Genomic DNA, 19,244 nt, shown 5'->3' with positions numbered 1-19,244 from the left:
TTTCTTCCACATTTACACACACACACAGCGCCTTGGGCAGCTCTTGATAGAGTTCGCAGATGAGATGTTTCACTCTTTCTCCTTTTTTCTGTCTCTTGTGTTTTCTTTCTAATTGTGGGCCGGTAAGGTTTTCATTCATTCACACCCTGCATTGACTGGTGTTTTTTTTTCTTTTTTCTATCTAGAACAGGCTGCATCTATTTTTTTTTACCAGTTAACAATATTCACAGATCAAGCTGCAGATGGCTGTTGTTTCTTTGAAAGTTACTGATTTACAGAATGCAAAAGCAAAATGCAAACTTCAAAAACCAGCTAGCTAGCAAATATTAATAATAACCTTTGTAGTTCTTATTATCTTTATATGCTTTATTACTAGTGAGTGTCGATTTTAACCACCTTCCTGATCTGGATCTTAGATCTCTGAGAGCGTGAGATCTGTTGATCTGCCATGCTCTGGGGGCTGTAACGCTTACTGGAAATCGTTTATGTAAGGGGTATCTCTGAAGAAATGCTCTTCACGGCTTTTTGACTTTGCATCTCATAATGCAAATGCAGATACTATGATGGGCTAATAAAAAGGACCTCTCTCTCTCTCCTACATGAAAAGCTCAGTCGTAACCTGACTCATTCACTGCAAGTATCACAGGTTAGAACTTAAAGTCCACGATGCTGTAAACCATATTACTGAGGCAACAAGGCATTTTCAGATACTTATTGACTGGTTATGGCCACAGAGAGTCCAAAAGCCTGCTGTGTTTCTCAGTAAATGTGTGAGGGTTTGTCTCCTTCCCTGTCTGGAAATTTGCAGAGATGTGGGTAAAAAGAGCAGTGACACACCAGAGGTGGATCCCTCCACAGGAAAACAAAAAGTCATTGAAGCAAAGCAGTTTTCCATTTGTCTATACTTTGGTAAACAAGGGAAAGAAATTCCCAGATTCCCTGAGCTCGACAAAGGTTCTGAAGTTCTGAATCTATTTAGGTACCGTTCATAATTATTCTGTAAATGCCGTGCTGACATTCATTATTTTCACTCTCCTCTGATTCATAACTGTTTCTAAAATCTTTGTATGTAACATGCACATTTGTTCAAAGCAAAAAGGATGAGGAAATAGGACTTTTTTGGTGGTGGGGGTTGGTTGTTTTCTTTTTACCTGTTGCAGCTTTTGTAATGAAACGGTTTGTTGGATCTGAGTCCTGGAATGTTCTCATGGCCTTATCATAACCATCAGTTGTCTAAAAGGTTAGGTGTGTGCGGGGATATGTGTGTTTTCCAGGAATACCTGTTATTACCTGTACTAACAGAAGATATGGATTTAATGGGGTGAGAAGCCATTGAAAGAATAGAGCGGTGGTGGTTTACTGTGCATTGATCTCAAGTTTGCACCACTCCATCACTGAAGCTGTGATTGGACATTGATTTGCACACAGTGATGATTGCTTTTGATGCTATTGATGGACAGGAAAGCACTGAGGGTGAAGACGTGCTCTTGTACAACCCCTTTTCCAAAGAAGCTGGAATGATGAAAAACAAAAGGACAAAAAGACAAACTATCAGATGTTAAAAAAAAGGAAATATTATTCTTTTTAGAAAAATTGGGTGACATGTTTGGACTTCTTGCAGGCCACTTTAGCACCTAGATTTTTCTTTTTTTTTTTACTATGAACCCATGCTGTGGTGATGTGGTTTGGCATTGTCTTACTAAATAAATAAACAAACCCTTTCCTGGAAAATATGTTTTCTGTATTTCAGAGCTTGGATATATTGTATGTGTTTTGACATTCATGATAAGAGAGCAGCTGAGCTGTCAGGTGACCACCACCTGGTGGTGAGTTGGATCTTGTGGTGCAGAAGGATGCTGGGTAAGCCTGGCGTGCCAAAACGTTTAGTTTGAGGATGTGCTGCGAGCACATAGCAGAGGCCCCTACCCCAGAGATCTTCAACTCCCACCATCAGCAGAGATTCAACAGCATCCTGAGGGAGACTGTGGACATTGAGCCTGAATAGATCCACACCTCAGATGAGCTACAGCTGTGAGGGGGCACGTGCCTGCAGTGGTGGCCATTTCCGAATGAGATGCTGGACCCCAGCCATCAAGCTGAAAGAAAGAGTCCTGTCGACCTTGGTTGGAATTCGTAGAAGGTTGGAAGGTACCTGCAACTCAAGCCATGCGTGGCTTGTGCTAAGGAGGAGATTGAATATGATTTTCAGTCAGCCAAAGCGGAATCTGGTAAACTGTCCAACTACTCAGTAGGGTGGAGCTGCTGACCTGAAATGAAGACATTGTCGGGCAGTGGCGCTCTAGAATCCAACTTATATGCCTTTCGTACTGTCACGGTCCGCTGTGACAGACCGTGCGTTGGTGTGTATGGTGGACCCAGGTGCGAACACAGGTGAGCAGACGGGAGTGAACTTTAAACAAAAGCGAGCCTTTTATTGTGGCTGATGACAAGGTATACAAATACAGCAGGGATAGCGTGGCTAAACAGAAACCTAAACTGGGAATAACTAAGGTAAAGCTATGACTAAGAATGCAATAGACCGGGCATGGAAACATAGAGGGTGGAAACACAGACGACGCGACACAGACTACATGAAACACAGAGACTAAATACACAAGAGGGATGATCAGGGGAAGTGGCCACACATGGGAACACAGCTGACACAGATAAACATAACAAGACATGGCAGGAGTAAACAACACTGACGGGAGACTGTCAAAGTAAAACAGGAAGTACACAGAGGTGCAAACAGGAGGAGAGAGAGAGAGCACGGGCATAGTGGGCTGGGGAAACATGGAAATGAAACACGAGGGGAGATGAGGGCTCACAGATACATAGAGGGGCACACAGGGGATAAGAGTCACAAGGGGAAGTCAAATAAGGAACAACATAACAGGACAACTCAGGAAACATGACCTAAATAAGGAACGAAATACAAAAATACAAGGAACTGAGAATACTGGGCCCACATGGCCCAGGACCATGACACGTAGAGGATCAGGGACTGGAGTAGATGAGAAGCTCTTGATGCTGTGGGACTGTCTTAGATGACACACCTCTGAAATAGGACATGGAAGTTTGGGACAGTGCCTGTAGACACTTGTGTTCCAACTTGCTGGGGATTGCCCTGCCTACCTGGGATGGTCGCATGGGCCCTAGAGAGGAATGATGGCAGAATGTTCACATACTGTTCAGCATTTATGGTTAGCCAGGCCATGTAAAAAAACTACTCTTCTCATACCATAATGGATGCTTATATGTAGCCACTGAGTTCTAGTTTCATAGCCCTTTTCTTGCTTAGAGACTTCTCTGAATTCTTCTAATCCCATGTCATGTAGTGGTTATGTAGATAATGAAACCATTATCTACATAACCATCCACCAATGCTCTGCAATTTTACAACAACAAAAAAGAAAGAAAAAAAGAAAAAAAAGAAACATCACAAACTTCTTAAAAGTGGTAAACCCTTCCACGTTTACTTGAAAACATCTTGAAATTCAAAATAAGCATACATTTTTTGAATGCGTCCCATCTTTTTTGGAGTGTTTTATAGGAAGCATGCATTTCTAAACACTGACACACTTTCAACATTACAGAGCCAACGAGAGAAGGTGTGAGATGCACATGTGAATGTTTATTAGCTAGTGTTATTGGGTTGGTGGTTACCATGGCAGCCAGCCTCACCTCTCAGTTATTGGTGCAGAAAGCCTGAGGACAGCACATATATATAATATATGGATGTGCACATACATATTCAGATATTTTCCCTCCTCTCCATCTGTCAAGCTCGCTTCTATCATCTCTGTTTTCGTCTTTTCTTGCTTTCATCTTCTTGTTTGCCCCCTTTTCCCTCCTCTTTTGTCTTAAACCATCATTTTTTTCACTTCAACTCTTCCCCCATACTTTTCCTCTACTAGTCCATTTTATTCTTACTCTCCCTGTTTTTTCTGTTTCCCTTTCCATCATTTCCTTTATTTTTCTTTACGTCTCTCATCACCAAAGCAGAAGGCTTCCCCTTGAGTTGAATTGTATGTGGATGCAGTCAGTCCTTAAAAAGTTTAAGGAATAAATGTAAAACATATTTTTATAGTATGCCTGTGATTTGCCTTTTATTCTCATGCAGTTACCCTTTCAACAGTTTTGTGTTTAATTCAACTTGTTGAACTGCTATAAGCTATAACTCTAGGCTTATAATTACCCTTGTATCATGCTACTTTGCCCTCTTTTCATAAAAAAATTTGAAGTTTTCTTGTTTTTGAAGGTCTTAAATAATGTGTTAAACTTTCCTGATTCTTTCTTCCACAGTTGGCCATGGCCAGAGCGAAGGTGACAGGATGAACATTAAGGACTTTCAGATTTATATCAGAGACTCCCTTCAGCACATTGACCTGATGAAGTCTCGCCACCCTGACCTACCTGTATTTATTGTAGGCCACTCCATGGTAAGACACTTTCCATGAATGTGTGTCAGTTCCTGGAATAAACCATGCATGTCTTTGGAATTGTTTGCACAATGATGTCCTTGGCTTTTGTCTTGTTCTGTGTCCTGGGAGCAGTGTTGTCTTTTGATCAGGTTGGTTTTCCTGTTTTGTTTGGTGTTAAATTGCATAATGTGCCTGAGATCCTCATACAGTATGCTTGACACAAATAGAGCGAGAGAGCTGGCGAAAACCAATGTACAAGTCCCGCTCAAGCACATATTTGATGAGGCTTCCTGTGACATTTTGACACGTAAATGGGGAAAGTGTTCCTCGTCTAGTTGCATGGTTTACTGCTGCTCTGGACATGCAAGTCTAGATAAACTGGTTGTTGAATATCAGCAGAATCAGGCATTTTTTAAGTAGCAGTGATTAAGTAATATACTAAGTAAAATACTTAGTAACTTGCTACCTTTAATTATTAATTGACTTGCTAGGAGAACCGCTTACAGTTTTTCTGTTTAATGGTCAAACTTTACCTATCATCTAAAGTATAACAGACCAACAGTTCAGGGAAGGCTTGCGAAGTTCGCTGTTCTTGGTAAACCCCAGTTTACCTTTCACCTTTCACACAGTGCCACAGATTCCCAAGAGCCTGCAGCTGCTACGGAAAACCTCCAACAGGGCAGTCGCAGGTTCAGTGACCTGCTCAAGGGCAAATGTGGCTGCATGACAGACACAGACAGAGAGTGTTCACTTTCGTCAGTTTGCGTAGAAATCTTCTATTGACCTGCCTCATCATTGACTAGCTTATTTGTTATTATCCACTAATGAAACAGATTTACCTAGCAAAATGAAAGCATTACGGATTCCAGTATCATCTACATTACATCTAGGGTTGCCAACTCCCTGAAAAATAAATAAGGGACACCTCGTGGCCAGGGCCGGGCGACCCAGTTGTCTTCACCCTTCCCAGTGTGGTGAATTTTCTAGCTCTTTTTTTGTGTGTGAAATTATTTTTTTAACCATTTCACTTGAATTTGATTTAAGTAGATGCGTATTCTTTGTGATATGAACACATGTGAAACAAATGATCATTTAGCCATTTATTTTTTAGCTCAAAATGACAACATTAACACAATAAAACAGGTCTCCTTCTTAAACAGAAGCCTGTCATGCTTAACTTTTGAGAATATAAGTAAATCTTTCTTTAAAAGAACTCTGTCCTGCTTAACTTAAAATAATAGAAAACAATAGAAAGAAAAACATTCTTGTAACAGTGCTCATTTAGTGCATTTAGTACAATTGGCTTAATGCTAATCAGCTGCTCCTGTTTGTAAACCCGCTTGTTCCCATGATTACGCATCTTAACTCATCATCATTATTCATCTATGTATTACTTTTATGTATTAGTCATCTATTTGTTGTAATCATCTATCCTTACAGTTGTTTATTACACAAAATAAATTATATTATCACACTTCTGGCCACATAGCGCTGATATTCACTGCACATGCCCATATTAACTTTTTCCAGCCAGGTGTTTTCCTTTTCCCATTTTTCCCTTTCTCTGAACAAACATTGCTGCTCTAATGCTGGGCTTACACTGTGCGGTTTTAGGCCCATTTTGAGCCGATTTTTGAGTGATCGGACCGATTTTGGCCTTCATCGTGCATCGTGTAGTATACGTGGGGTAACGACAAGTGATTAACACCTCACGACCAGCTCCCGATCATCAATCGCTCGTGAGGGTCTCACCACAGCCGCTCACACTGCTCGCGCGCAAACACGTAAACGTTGGTGTAAAAGATGGAGCAGCACGGCTGTGCAGCGTGTGATCTGGACACAAGCAATGGAGGCACACAACCGTGAAAATAGTTGGATTTACATTGCTGCTCAGTCACAGCTGCCCGATCAATGTTTTTCATTAGCAATTTAGCAAAGTTGATGGTGGTGTGCGTGTCTGTGTGAGTGAGTGAAAGACGGAGAGAGAGAGCGCGACAGATTTTCTGTTATAACCTTCATTTTATGGAGGCACAGTGTGAGCACTCAGGTCGCATCAGAGCATCGGGCGGTATAGTGTGAGACCCTGCATCGTGACCTACCAACTTCTAACCCCTGCGAGTCAATCGTGCAGTTTGAGCAGGAGCTGAATAACGTGACTGAAAAAATCGCACAGTGTTTGCCCAGCTTTAGGTGTACTGTCGTCCGAGACTTGCACCGCAGTGTCGGCGTTTGTTTCCCTGTTGGCCATGCTTCTTGTTGTGGTCATCTGTTGTCTTCCGGTATTTTCTCCGTAAGCGACCTTTCCTTGACCAATGAGATGAGCGGTAATCTGAATTGTCATACTCGTAAGTGTGCTGTCAGCTCATTGGTCACAAAGCAGGAGAGGGGCTGGGAATTATGTTTTCAAACAAAGCGTTAATTCCATTAAAAGTTATAGACTACTTTTGATTCTCACTGTATTACGGGACAAAGTGCGTCCCTTATTAGCTCAATACGGGACGTGTACTTTTGTTTCGAAATACGGGACGATTCCGTTTTTTAAGGGACGGTTGGCAACCCTAATTACATCTGAATAGAAGCTAAAGCTAGCTGCTGTACAAGCAAGGAGCTGGTGCTAAGTAATGAGCTACTGGCTGCTGTATTTTACTTGCAGTCCTTCAGAATTATTCGTTTTGGGTTTTTTTTTTCCCATTTTAAATACAGCCAACTAACTTTCAAAACCCTATCTTAAACTTAACAGACCGTTATGCTAGCTGCTTGTCATTCTCGAAGCTAAACATATTACTCCTTGACTTGTTTTTATATTGTACTTTTCTACTCTGAGTGGTCAAAAGACTCTTTGCTACAAGAAAATTCAGTGAAATGCAGTATTAGTTGTTCATTTAACTGAACCAATTAAGCGTAGACCACTTGTTTTCCTCAAAGCTTATCCAGCTAGGCTTGAATATCCGGGCTAGTGCTAATTGAAATGGCAGTTCATTACATAGCTCACTCAGAGAAGCATAAAATCTTTAATTCTCACATAAACAGCTATGGCCAGTTAAGAATCGTTAATTGACTTCACAGTGGACTGTGGAGGGAGAGCTACAGGGTGTGAACTCCACACAGAAAGGCCAAACCAGGAGGTTCACTGGGCAGTGCACCACAAAGTTGCTCTACTTTCTTAAACAACGCTGACACATGCAAAGAAAAATTCCTAAACTAAGAATTAAAGCTTTGCTTTAATCCCTTGTTAACCGTAACAGTTAAGTTCAGCAGAAAAAGTTATGCTGGGTCTTCAGCTGGTTTAAACTTCAGTGCAGCGAACATGAAAAGAAAATTCAAATAGCCTTTACTGTGGCTCTGTGAATTCGGCAGACACAAAACTGAACCAGAATTCTCATTAAAAATAATTAGACAACGCCTGGAAAGCTTCAAGGCCAGCTTTGGAGCTATTTTTAACTGATTGGTTTATTCTGTTTTCACAGCCTCTCGTTGTTGTGCTCTGCGACCCAACTCTCAGCACAGCTAACAGATCACAAATGGTAGTGATGAGTTATATAATAAATGATTACTGTCAGTGTTTCTAGGTCGAGTCACTTTGTACTCCCGTGAACTTGTTTCGGTTAGATGAGCAAGTCGCTCCGATTCTGCATGCCAACATTTTTTATGCTTTCATATGTGAGGCTTTATGTTTCATAAGGAAACTGACATCACTCACTGAAGTCAAAATCTAAAACAATAAGTCCTTTGAGCATTGCGCTGTGCAAGTCAGAACGCTTCGAAACTAACCCAAGTATGCTTTCAAACATTTTTAGTGCACAGCTGCAGGTATCAAGCAGAGAATTGTGAGTTCATTGCAGAACTGTTTCGCCATGCCTTCCAGCAAAGCTCTACATGCTGGTGTATAAATACTGGCTCATGAAGCCTGTTTTTGTGATTAGGCCCTTTAGTTCATTCAGACAATCACTAGCTAAGTTCAGGATATACTTTTTTGTATTATTTTCTGCTATAAAGATTTTAATTGCTATGTTTTGCATCTAACTGTCCTCTATTAGAGATAACAGCTCCTCCTTCTTTGATGTCTTTCTTTTAAATAGGTCATATTTACTGTCATCACTTGGGCCTTTAGTTGCTTCAAACAACATGCTGTTTAATTAATGGGTCCGCCTTGGCGAGCCATTTATGGCTCATGCGCTTCAGTGCAGTAGGACTGTATACAGACTGAGGCTGTGATGAAGGGATCTTAGAAGCACAGAAGTACATACTTTGTGTAAACTCCACTGTGGGATCCCAGGCTGAGGCAGAGTGCTTGTTTAGACAGCAGATTAAGAGACAGCTGAGCAAAGTCACAGCAAAATCTCTTTCTTTTCCAACTTCTTTCTCTATTTTTCATCATCCCTCACTTTCCTGCTTCTTTTGGACTTCTAATAAATCCATTCAGTGTGTCTCCTTTGGCCTTTTCTGTTGCTGGCTAAGGATTATGCTTGTGTGTGTACACATGGACAGTTGTGGACACCCTAGATATTCTTCAAATCTGCCTGAGGGAAGCGTGTAAGTCTGTGCAGCAGGGAGCTTCTTGTTCCCCTTCTGGTGATGAAAATTAAATCACTCAGACTGAAGCAGACCCTACTTACTCATGGACATTGAAAATCATAAGACTCTTAAGTTATTGGTTAGACTCAGGTCCTTCTTTTTTTTTTTCTTTTTTTTTGGTACCACCTGTGATAGCAATGGAAATGAAATCGACTGGGATTTATGTCGCTTTTTCTCATCTGACTGACTACTCGAAGCACAGAGAGGCCCCAGCTGGAGATAAACCTGTTTTAACTTTCTCAAAGGCAGTTTTGAGTACCTGGGCTTGTGTCTGTCTATCTGCATTGATGTCTATTGACAGCAACAATGCAAGAAACTAAACAGCAGGGGTGTCAAATATAAAGCCCAGGGGCTAGAATTGGTCTGACAAAGACTCCAGTCCAGCTCACTGGACTATGACCTCAATTATGGCCAAACTACAGTTACTACTACAAATAATTATTATGTGGAAAACAATTAAATGACTGAAAAGTTCCTATTTTTTCACATTTTTTTTTACAATGGGTCCACAGTAACAAAAAAATATCTGAATATTTTCTGTTAATTGACAAAAACTTTCAGTTTTCTAATTACAGGGCAGTCTGGGCAATTAGCTTTTTCTCAATCTTTACACTTTTATGTCTTACAATTTAAGCCCAAAGAGTGATGCTGACAAAATAATTTCATTTACAACAACAGCATTTCAATGTTGTGTAGAAAAATGACATACTGTTATAATTGCTCTTCTTTTTCTTATATTAAGAAATCACCAGGATTAAAAATGCAGGTAAACTTCTGCACAGTGAAAGACAGAAAGGGTCCGGCCCGCTTAAGATTAAAGTGAGCTGTATGTGGCGCACGATGTAAAATGAGTTAGACATCCCTGTCGAACAGTCATGAAACTTCACAAGCGTAACTGAGACTTAACTAAAGCCAAGTTTGGAAATGACTCATTTGTGTTTTAGACCCATAAATACAAGTATACATGTAAAAATGAAGTAGTCACTGCTCTATGGTCTATGGGGGTGGCTGTGTTTTTGTGTAAAGACCACAAACATCGTCCATTTCAGTGACTCAGATCAGCTGAGGTAATACATCGCAGGCTGGAAGCAGCCACACCCATAATGATGCACAACTTTTAGCTTGTGCTAAAATTTAATTAAATCAACTTAATGGTGTGAGTTATAAAAGTCAGCTTTATTTTTTACCCCGTTGCTTGTTGCTAGACAACATCAGAGGAGTTTGTAAGTTTTTTTAGGTTACAGCTGGAACCAGAGGAAAATCCTAAAAAACACCCTGAAGATGAAGTCAGTTGTGTAGTTGACTGTGTAGTGTAGAAATGGGCGTGTCTGAGGTTTCACTGGTGTCACTAATGTCAGTTGGTCACTAGTTTCCCTTTCCATTTAGTTTCATATCCTTCTCCCTAGATATAACTTTTTTTTTTTTTTCATTTTCATCTCTCTTCATTTCATCCTCTGCTACATTCTTGTTTCCTGTCACGATCTGGTACAGGGATTCAACGCAGAGCGGTAAGGTATCTCCAAGGTGTGGTTTATTTACAGTGCAGTGCAATATATATACAGTGAAGGGATCCAAAACTCCGGGGGGAATCACAGGGTAATCCACTCACGTCTCCTTCGCTCACACTCACACACTTTCCCGCAGCAGGGAGGTCGCAGGTCCGGGGGGGGGAGATCTGAAGCAGACGAGAAGGCAGGTCACCAACTAATCACAAGTCACGGATATGAAGCACAAGAGCTGTGAGAACACTAACGTTAGGGGTACAATCATCCAGCGACGAGAGGATCTGTGTTCCAGCCTCAAATAGTGCTCCCGGTGATGATGGGTGAGTGTTGTCAGGTGTGTGTGTGGGCCAAGGGCGGGAGCCCACAGTGAGCTCCGCCCAGGCAGAGAGGGAGAAAACAGCAACAGCAATTGTAGCCTTGTGGGGCCGACCGGGCAGGCACGGAGACCATGACATTTCCTTTGAAACAAATAAAAACCCAAACTCAGTTTTCAGGAAACCTGCCGCGGGTCAAGTGATGTGCAACTGTGTTTTTACAGGCCTCATTTCCCAGTTTCCCGGTGTTTTCACTTTGCATCCTGTTTCTATTAGTCTGTTCCTCTGCTTCTTCAGTTTTATAAATCTCTCAGGCCACGATGACGCAAAAACTCCAAACGACAACACAATAGAGACCACCTGGGTATTCTGCTGTGTGTGTTGAGAGGCTGCTCGAGTGATAACATCCTGTAATGTAGTCGGCAGAGTCAAGCTGCAGTGACGCTGTAAAGAAAGTCACAGTTCTAACTGATCAAAATGTTAATTTAATTTATAGTTATTCACAATTGAACCATGTTTTTCATAATATTTTATATTTTATTATATTTATTAAGACCTGTGAAACAGGAAAAAGTCTGTTAAATTTCAGATTCTTTGATCTTATAGTGTAATTTATGTCACAGTAGTCTGAAAGTGATTTGCGACCTACTGATGATCATATAAACCTCAGAACATGAGCATTTTTGTAGCGTGGGTTTAAGTTTTTAGTTCAAGCTATTTACAGCTTGATGAAAAAACTACCACAATTCATTTTCACAGTTTCCAGAACACATAAACATGTGTGAGAACTTTTAAACGTGCGACAGCAAGAACTAAAAAACACATTACGGTTGCAAATTTACACAAAACCAAACACTCGACTTTTTTCAGGCTGTATCTCTTTTGGTTGAGCAGTGACACAGAAGTTTTTAGCAGTTTGTCCACGTTGTATCTGCTCGTGGGATGCTGTAAAATCCCTTCAGCTTTGGCGTCTTCCCACTCGTACTCATTTATTTCTTTCTCCATCAGTATTTCTGGCCGAGGCTTACTTGTCCTTCCTCTGTGACAGCCTTTTATGTAACGGTTCAGCAGTGCTTAGGAACTATTTGTTCAGCTTCTAAGCCCTCTGTCTCATCTCCCCTCAGTATCCATTACTCACAGTAAACAAAAATTCCCTTTGTGATGCACCGTGGCTTCAATAAAAACGCTTCTTCATTTCTAATCGGCTTGGAAAACTTACATATAATGGGTGACATTTTTTTAATGTGAGACATTAGTTCAAGTTAAACATCTCTTGGTGCACTCCCTAATTTGTCCTCTTGGCACCATTGAACAACACCATTGCATTAAGGGAATGTCTTCAGTTGTTTTTGTTGTTTTTGTTGTTTTTTTTTAGTGGTGAGTTCATACTGAATGCAACAGGTGTTCACTTATTGGCCATATAATGTTTATTAAGCCTACATCATATAATGCCGCTATTTTAGCCTTCTACTCCATAAAATGTCAGTGGTGTACTCTCTGTGTACACCATGCAGTGTTAGTGGGGCAGCTGTACAGTCCATATAATATCAGAGTGTTAGCTCCTTGGGCTATTTTTTGACAGTTCGAGTCCACCCACTGACAGTGTGTAGCACTGTGTACAATACCAGCATTCATTTTGTCAACTCTAGTTCAGAGGTAGAAGAGTGTATAGGGCCTCTTATCAGCTTCTGAAAGAGCCTCTCTGTCCCAGTCATCCATCTGTCACTCTGTCTCCCTCTCTTCCCTTCCCTATTCACACTTATCTCACTCTATCAGTGCAGACCCTTTGACACAACTGCATTCATTGGCATTTTTTGGTGATATTTAACAGGCACTAAATATGCTGAACCAATCAGCCAATTTGCAGCTTTTAGCAGCCCCACCACTACCCACCACCACCAAAAAAAATGCAACTTGAAGTTGAGCATTACTTCTGTTTTTGCAGCAGTGCGTCCTGGTGTTCACATGTAGATGTTTTAGCGAAAGACAAAAATAAGAAGAAAGGGGAGATTCAGGCAGCTGCCCTCTTTTTTTCATACTCCCTGTGTGTTTGCATGCAGGCGGCGATGCGCGAGCGTGCACTTGTGTCTTTACAGAGTGAAGTTTTCTGGTGGGAACGGTTTTGTCTTCCTTTCGGTACCCTTTTTCAACAAAGCGAGGCTGTGATTGGCCCCCGGGCTGATGAATATTCACGTAGGTGACAAAGAAAGCTCCCCACATAAACAAAGTTGAAGCCAATTAGTCTCCCACACAGAATCACTGTGCTCCCGTGCGTGTGTGTGTCATGCACTTGTTGCATACGAGAGGAGAAACCGTGCCAGAGTCGACCCTGACGAATCGATTTAGGTTTTGGCTGCCATGGAGCTGCTAATTGTCGTGGCCCTACGTTACAGAATTGAAATCACAATATGAAAAAATGTCAGCGTGGGTGCTATAGTGTGGCCCTGGTGCGGATGTTCTGTGGAGCTCAGCAGTGTTGTGCCCCCGGGGCCCATGGTCCCACACTGACATTTCTCTGTGTGGAACAATAGTAAGAAAAAATAGGGTTGGAGATCTACACAAAAGATGGCTTGTTTCATGTTAGCTGTGACCTCTGAATAGTTTTCCTACTGCTCCTTGCATCAAGACCTTTCACCTACTTTAGGACCTTTCCACTTTGATCACATTAGAAAAGACACTCCTTTTCCTCTATTGGAGTCTAAAGAAGTAAGACGTGCCGAGTCTGTCTCCTTACTGAAACCCTGTCTTTATAACTAATGCTGTTATCTGTGGTTTTCTCTGTTTTGTTAATTTTTTTCTCATTTTTTCAATTTATTTTGGGTCCCTTGAGAACAATATGCTTTATTTTTAAATAAGAAGATATCATACATCGTACATGATGAGGTTACTACTGCACTGATCAGTACACAGCGACCAGTGACAACATCCACTTTGGTGAAATCTCCACGACTGCCATTTTCTTTTTTATTTTAGATATATGTGCTTCTTTTTCTTTGGCCTAGTGAGTGCTCTCACCTTTATTTTGGTGTGTTATATAGTTTTTTTTATCAAACAACAGCTGTCGACCGTAGCACCGCAGAATCTTTCATCTACTCATGACTGGAGGCTCATGCTCGTGACAGCATGACAGGATATAAAGATTACAGCATCCTCCCTCTGCTCAGCTGTGTTGTTAGCTAGCTGCTTCTTTTGATAGGCGGATGAAGACAGAAGTACAAAGAAAAATTAGTTCTTACATAAAGAAAGCTGTGCACAACAAGTAGGCTATGATTTCTGGAAATTTACATGAATGTTGGCGTTATTAAATGTGTTTTTTGTACACCACCAGGCAGCTGCCATTCAGTCTTATAATTTTAAGAAAAGAAAGTCGATTTCTCCCAAACCAGGATTTTCACACGTTAAAAAAAATGTTGTACATGCCCAAAGTAAAATATTTTAAGTTTTACTTTTCTAGATAATTTTAAATAATGTAAGCAAGTTTGGTAACCGCAAGAATCTTCATATCATATTTTACATACGACATCTTTAAGCAGCATATAAAATTAAAGAGGAAAATTCAAAATTAAGTGACAGAAGCATGACATGCGGGCAATAGATTTAAAGAAATAGCTTGACAAATATTATTTGTATTACAGTTTCATTAAGCTAATATGTTCTGCATTTCTTTTATAGGGTGGTGCTATCTCAATCCTGACAGCCTGTGAAAGACCTGGTGATTTTGTTGGAGTGGTTCTGATAGCTCCCCTGGTCCAGATGAACCCGGAGTCAGCCACACCATTCAAGGTACCACATACCAATCACCGACCCTTTAAACCACTATTCTCTTCTTTCTGTTCTTTTTCTCTCCTCTCCCAACCCAAGAGGCAGTTATCTTACTTTACTCAGGTTTGCTGTGGATGGTGTCTATAATACTTATAATACTGGCACCTTTTATTTTGTGTGTTTCAAAGGCAACAATCAGTTCAGGTATCACTAGAGCTGCATAAATGGCCTCTCACTGAGTCTTTGATACAAGTATGTCCCAAGTGTGGCCAATCTCTGACAAATCTCACAGAGGAGGCTGTTTTAACAGAAATAAATGACTTTTTTATTCCTTATTTTATGAATTAAAAGTCTAACACTAATACATAATAGTGCAATATTTAAAACCAAAATAGGAGAAGGAAACAGTCTTCATGAATGATGTCACATGAAAATAAGCTATGCTCTTCTCTGTTTGTAGGTTTTCATGGCAAAACTGCTGAACCACATGCTGCCCAGCCTCACTATGGGCTCCATCGAGTCCAAATGGCTCTCACGGGACAAGAGGCAGGTGAGAGACTGATTCTGGCAATGTGTGTTTTGGGTGGCTGAGCACTCTTGTTGTTTGAAATTGAAATATCACTCACTGAGACTGTGGGAAATAGAATTTTCAAGGTGTAAATTTGTCCGCGGTTGATTGTCTACGCTAATGTCAAGTCACACTATGTTTATTGTCCAATCCCATGCCAAAACACCACATCTTTGTAGACACTGTACGCCTTTTCCAAACAGCAGGACAGGTTTGCGTGCGTTTGTTGGTTGTGTTATTTTGTAAACACAGTACATGCTACACACCCATACTTTGTAGTGCCCCTAGAGACATCCCTGGAGAAACAGAAACAAATTCTCATGGCATGTCACCACGCCTAAATTTTGCACGAATTTGAGTCTGCGTGTGTGTGTGTGTGTGTGTGTGTATGCCTAGTTTACATCAACATTCCTACATCCTGCTGCTTCTGCTTCCTACAGTCAGTCAGAGGAAGTTGTGTTCTTCCAGATACAAGAATAAACAATAGCAGATAAATACTGAATCAAAGGATGTAATCATGTAACAGGTAATCTAGGCACACAGGTATCCAACTGCATAATGAGACTATGTGATACGATATTGTTACTAGAAGGAAAGTTGCAGGGGTGGATCATACTTTGCTCTGATTTCTCACTGTAACCTTTTCTTCATGTGTTTTCAGTAAAGTAGAAAGCTCAATTTCACAACTGAATATGAAACCGTTCGGTAGCCTTATGTTGTTTTATTCATTGTGAGCGGGGATCAGTGGGAATGAACGTCTCAGTCAAGTTCGGTACATAAATGTTCATGGCCTCAAGATGTTCTTTCACCAAAAGACAGGAGAAAAGTAAAAAAACTAAATGAAATTTGCTGTTGCAGGATTTATATTTCTTTTTTCATCATCTACCACCAATCAGCTCACAAACGATCTTATGATGAGCTTAATGAATACTTTTTTGTATTGGTCCTTTTTGCTCCTGTAACTGCAAGTCATTGTTATTTAGTGAACATGCAGTGACACTACTTGTGTCACTAGTTGTGTAATATTCAAGATGCACACAACAGTGTCCACTGATCAGTTTGCTGATTGTCGCATAACAAACAAATGCAAAATGTTACTAATTTTAAAATGAGGGATGATAAAGCATGATGCAGAACCATAAACGAAGCATTGATGCACATACATAAAGATACAAAGTCCACCATGCTACAAGACCCTGCAGCAGTTACATTCTTGCACGTTATCTTTAAAACGTGAAATACAATCTTTAACATTTAATACAAAAAACAGTGAAAAAAATAGGTTGAAAAGAAATAATAAACTATTACTCTCATCAAAACATTTTGAAGTTAATTTATTTCATTTTGTAGCCCAAAGTTTTCGATGATAGATTAGATGGAAGGATGTCGTCTACAGCACGAGGTTTCACAGTCTCCTGGGCTGATGTGGTGTCATTAGTCAAGCCACCTGTGACAATAGAGGAATGCTCTTTCTGTCAAAGTCAGCCACAGCTGTGCTTACATAGATGCTGAATAGACATGAGTAACTGTATGACTTATGTGACAGCTACTTGTAACTACATGTTTAATGTCAGAGAAACAGGGAATTCCCTCTCCGATTTACCTCCTTAGCTTCCTTTTTCCTCCTTTTTCCTTTCTGCTTCCTTTTAACATAACTCCACTTTATCATCCTGCTTCGCTCACATTTTTATTTCTAAATAAAACTCACTGTCCATTTATTAGCAACCATTTGTTCCCGCTTCCCCTCCAACTGCCACAGATTTCCCAGGAGTCTTTTCATTTTCATGCCCATATTTTCTCCCTGAGAACAACTTTTCTCCCTTCAGCGTTATGCCATATTTGGAGAAAACTACAGTATGTATTTGCTTGTTCATTCTAGGCTGTGCACACCCTTTCTAAATGTGTAACACATATCTTCTCATAGTTGTATATTGCGAGAAATTAGAAAATGATTAGGCTTGCAAGATCTTGCATTTATTACAAGTTGTATTAACATTTAAGTGGGGTTTTTATTGAGCATTCTAACAAATTAAAATTAAAAAAATTAAATATTAATTTACTTGTATGAGTTTTAACAACTTGAACACATAAAATGTATTTCTCCAGCATATACTGTAATCTATAATGCAGTTCAAACGTGTTGTAGCTTCCAGCTAATTTTAAATCAAAACACTGACCACAACCTGGCCAGATGTATTTGGCATCTGTTACCATGGTGATTTAAGCCAGGTAAAGGAGAGGAGTAAGAAAATGGCCAGTTTAACTCGCTTTATCTATCAGTGGTTTTAACTTTTAGGGTGATTGGGTGATGGCAAAATGAAATCCGCCATATATTATGTTAATTTTTGAATGAAAACAACTGAATCCTCATTTAGTCTGTTGTCATCGCATCCTTTAGTTTGTACAGAATGTTGTGGGAGCAACCTGGAGAATTGTTTTTGTTCAGTCAGTTGCGTGCTGAAGAAAGAGAGGGAAAAGAAGCAGACAGTTGTCAAACCAAAGATAAGTGATATGCAGCGTCGTGAGAATCCAGCGATGACCGGCAGACCAAGGCCAAACAACATGCAACCTGCAGGGACTTGGTATCATCATGGCAGGCCCAGTTTTCCACCAAGAGTAAGGCACAATCTGAAGCAGGATAATGCTGGACTCAGAGCCCAACTGGAAGAGACTCAGTGGCAGCTACACATGTGTAAATCCAGTCTTAGAGAAGCAAACACGAAGGCCTTGTATTTTGAGAGTCAGGTGGATGAGTATCGCAGAAAGTTCTACTATTTGGATATAGAAACTGAGAAGACAATCAACGATCTGAAAAAGCAGCTGGACGCAGCGCTCAGTAATGAAACCAAGTCTTACCTGCAGGACATTCACACGCTCAAATTTGAGCTTCGTGAAGCTAAAATTGAACGAATCAACAATGCAAACAGGTTGATTCTAGCAGATAAGATCATGCATAAGCTTACTTCTAACCTGGGCGATGCCAACAAGAAGCTGCAGCAGCCGAACAGAAACTCTATAGACACCCAAACGATGATCAGTGACGCTCCTTCAAAGAACCAGTGCTGCGAGATGCAACAGATGTGCATTGACCAACTCCAGCAGCAGCTTCAAAACGCTAAGGAAGAACTGAAGAAGCAAGCTGAGGAACACGAGGATGAGAAAGAGGCTTTACGCTCTGAAATTAAGCAACTTAAAGGCCTCAAAGAACAAAATGAGGAGAAGCTGATGAGTTTAGAGAAAGAGCTAAACGACACGAAAGCTTCCTACATCGCACTCCTGGAGGAGCAAAAGAAGGAGAATGCTAACTTCACACAGGCACTGCAAAAAGAAGAGGAGGAGAAGGCCTCACTTCTAAAGACTCTGAAGGAGCAAGAGGACATGGAGAAGAGATTGGAGGAACTCACGTCTATAATCAATGAGTTAGAACAAGAGTCGGAAGAGAGGAAGAGGAGTTGCTGGCCTTTTAGGTTCTTTTCTTAACTGGCATCTTTCAGTCTGTATTAAAAAATGAATAAATAAATGTGTTTTATGAAATAGCCTTTCAGTCTTGTGCTTTTGTTTAGGTGACAACATGAGTGCACAGTTTTGGGGCAACATTTTGAATACGTTAGGGCAATAAAATGACTGGGTAACACCTTAAAATAAAAAAATTCAAATGAAACTTTACACAACTTAAAATTCACAACCATTACTTGAATTTACTTACAGTACAATAAAAAAAAAATGAAAAACCTGACTTTTCCCCTCATTCTTATGTTCTTAGGTATTTGTAGGTAAATATAATTACATTTAAATTCAAATAAGATACACTGAAATTACATTTAATTACAAGGGAATTACATCCATAGATGTGGGCTGTATTATAAAGTGTTACCAAGGACTTTAGTTAAGGTTAGCAGAAGATCACATTTTCCCTGATACATTTGAAGTTTGCATGAAATACTTCACATTATAAGTATAATTTTTTTCAAAGAAACAATGGAAATGACTGAAAATCTGTCAGAGCTGTTGCATTTAAATGTAGCCAATAGGGACAAAATATTGTTTATATATTAATATTGTTTCTTGCAGATACAGTATCAGGTAAAATATTTTA

The 19,244-nt window shown here is 40.3% G+C and overlaps 1 protein-coding gene across 2 annotated transcripts in view; it reads left to right on the top strand.

The window, feature by feature from the left end:
- The window catches only part of mgll (monoglyceride lipase), a 49,018-nt gene that overhangs the window by 17,533 nt on the left and 12,241 nt on the right, over positions 1-19,244 (top strand). For both annotated transcript variants that reach the window (XM_085393574.1, XM_085393575.1), the window contains 3 exons: positions 4,306-4,442; positions 14,491-14,601; positions 15,041-15,130. In XM_085393574.1, the coding sequence (XP_085249700.1) occupies positions 4,306-4,442; positions 14,491-14,601; positions 15,041-15,130 (338 nt within the window). The remainder of the gene's footprint in view (positions 1-4,305; positions 4,443-14,490; positions 14,602-15,040; positions 15,131-19,244) is intronic.

The sequence above is a fragment of the Rhamphochromis longiceps genome, linkage group LG20 (genome assembly GCF_057381845.1).
Source record: "Rhamphochromis longiceps isolate RC_006_pf linkage group LG20, R_longiceps_female_GT1.1, whole genome shotgun sequence".
Lineage (NCBI taxonomy): Eukaryota > Metazoa > Chordata > Actinopteri > Cichliformes > Cichlidae > Rhamphochromis > Rhamphochromis longiceps.
Note: the sequence above shows the minus strand (reverse complement) of the source record. Positions and strands in the feature narration are given on the sequence as shown.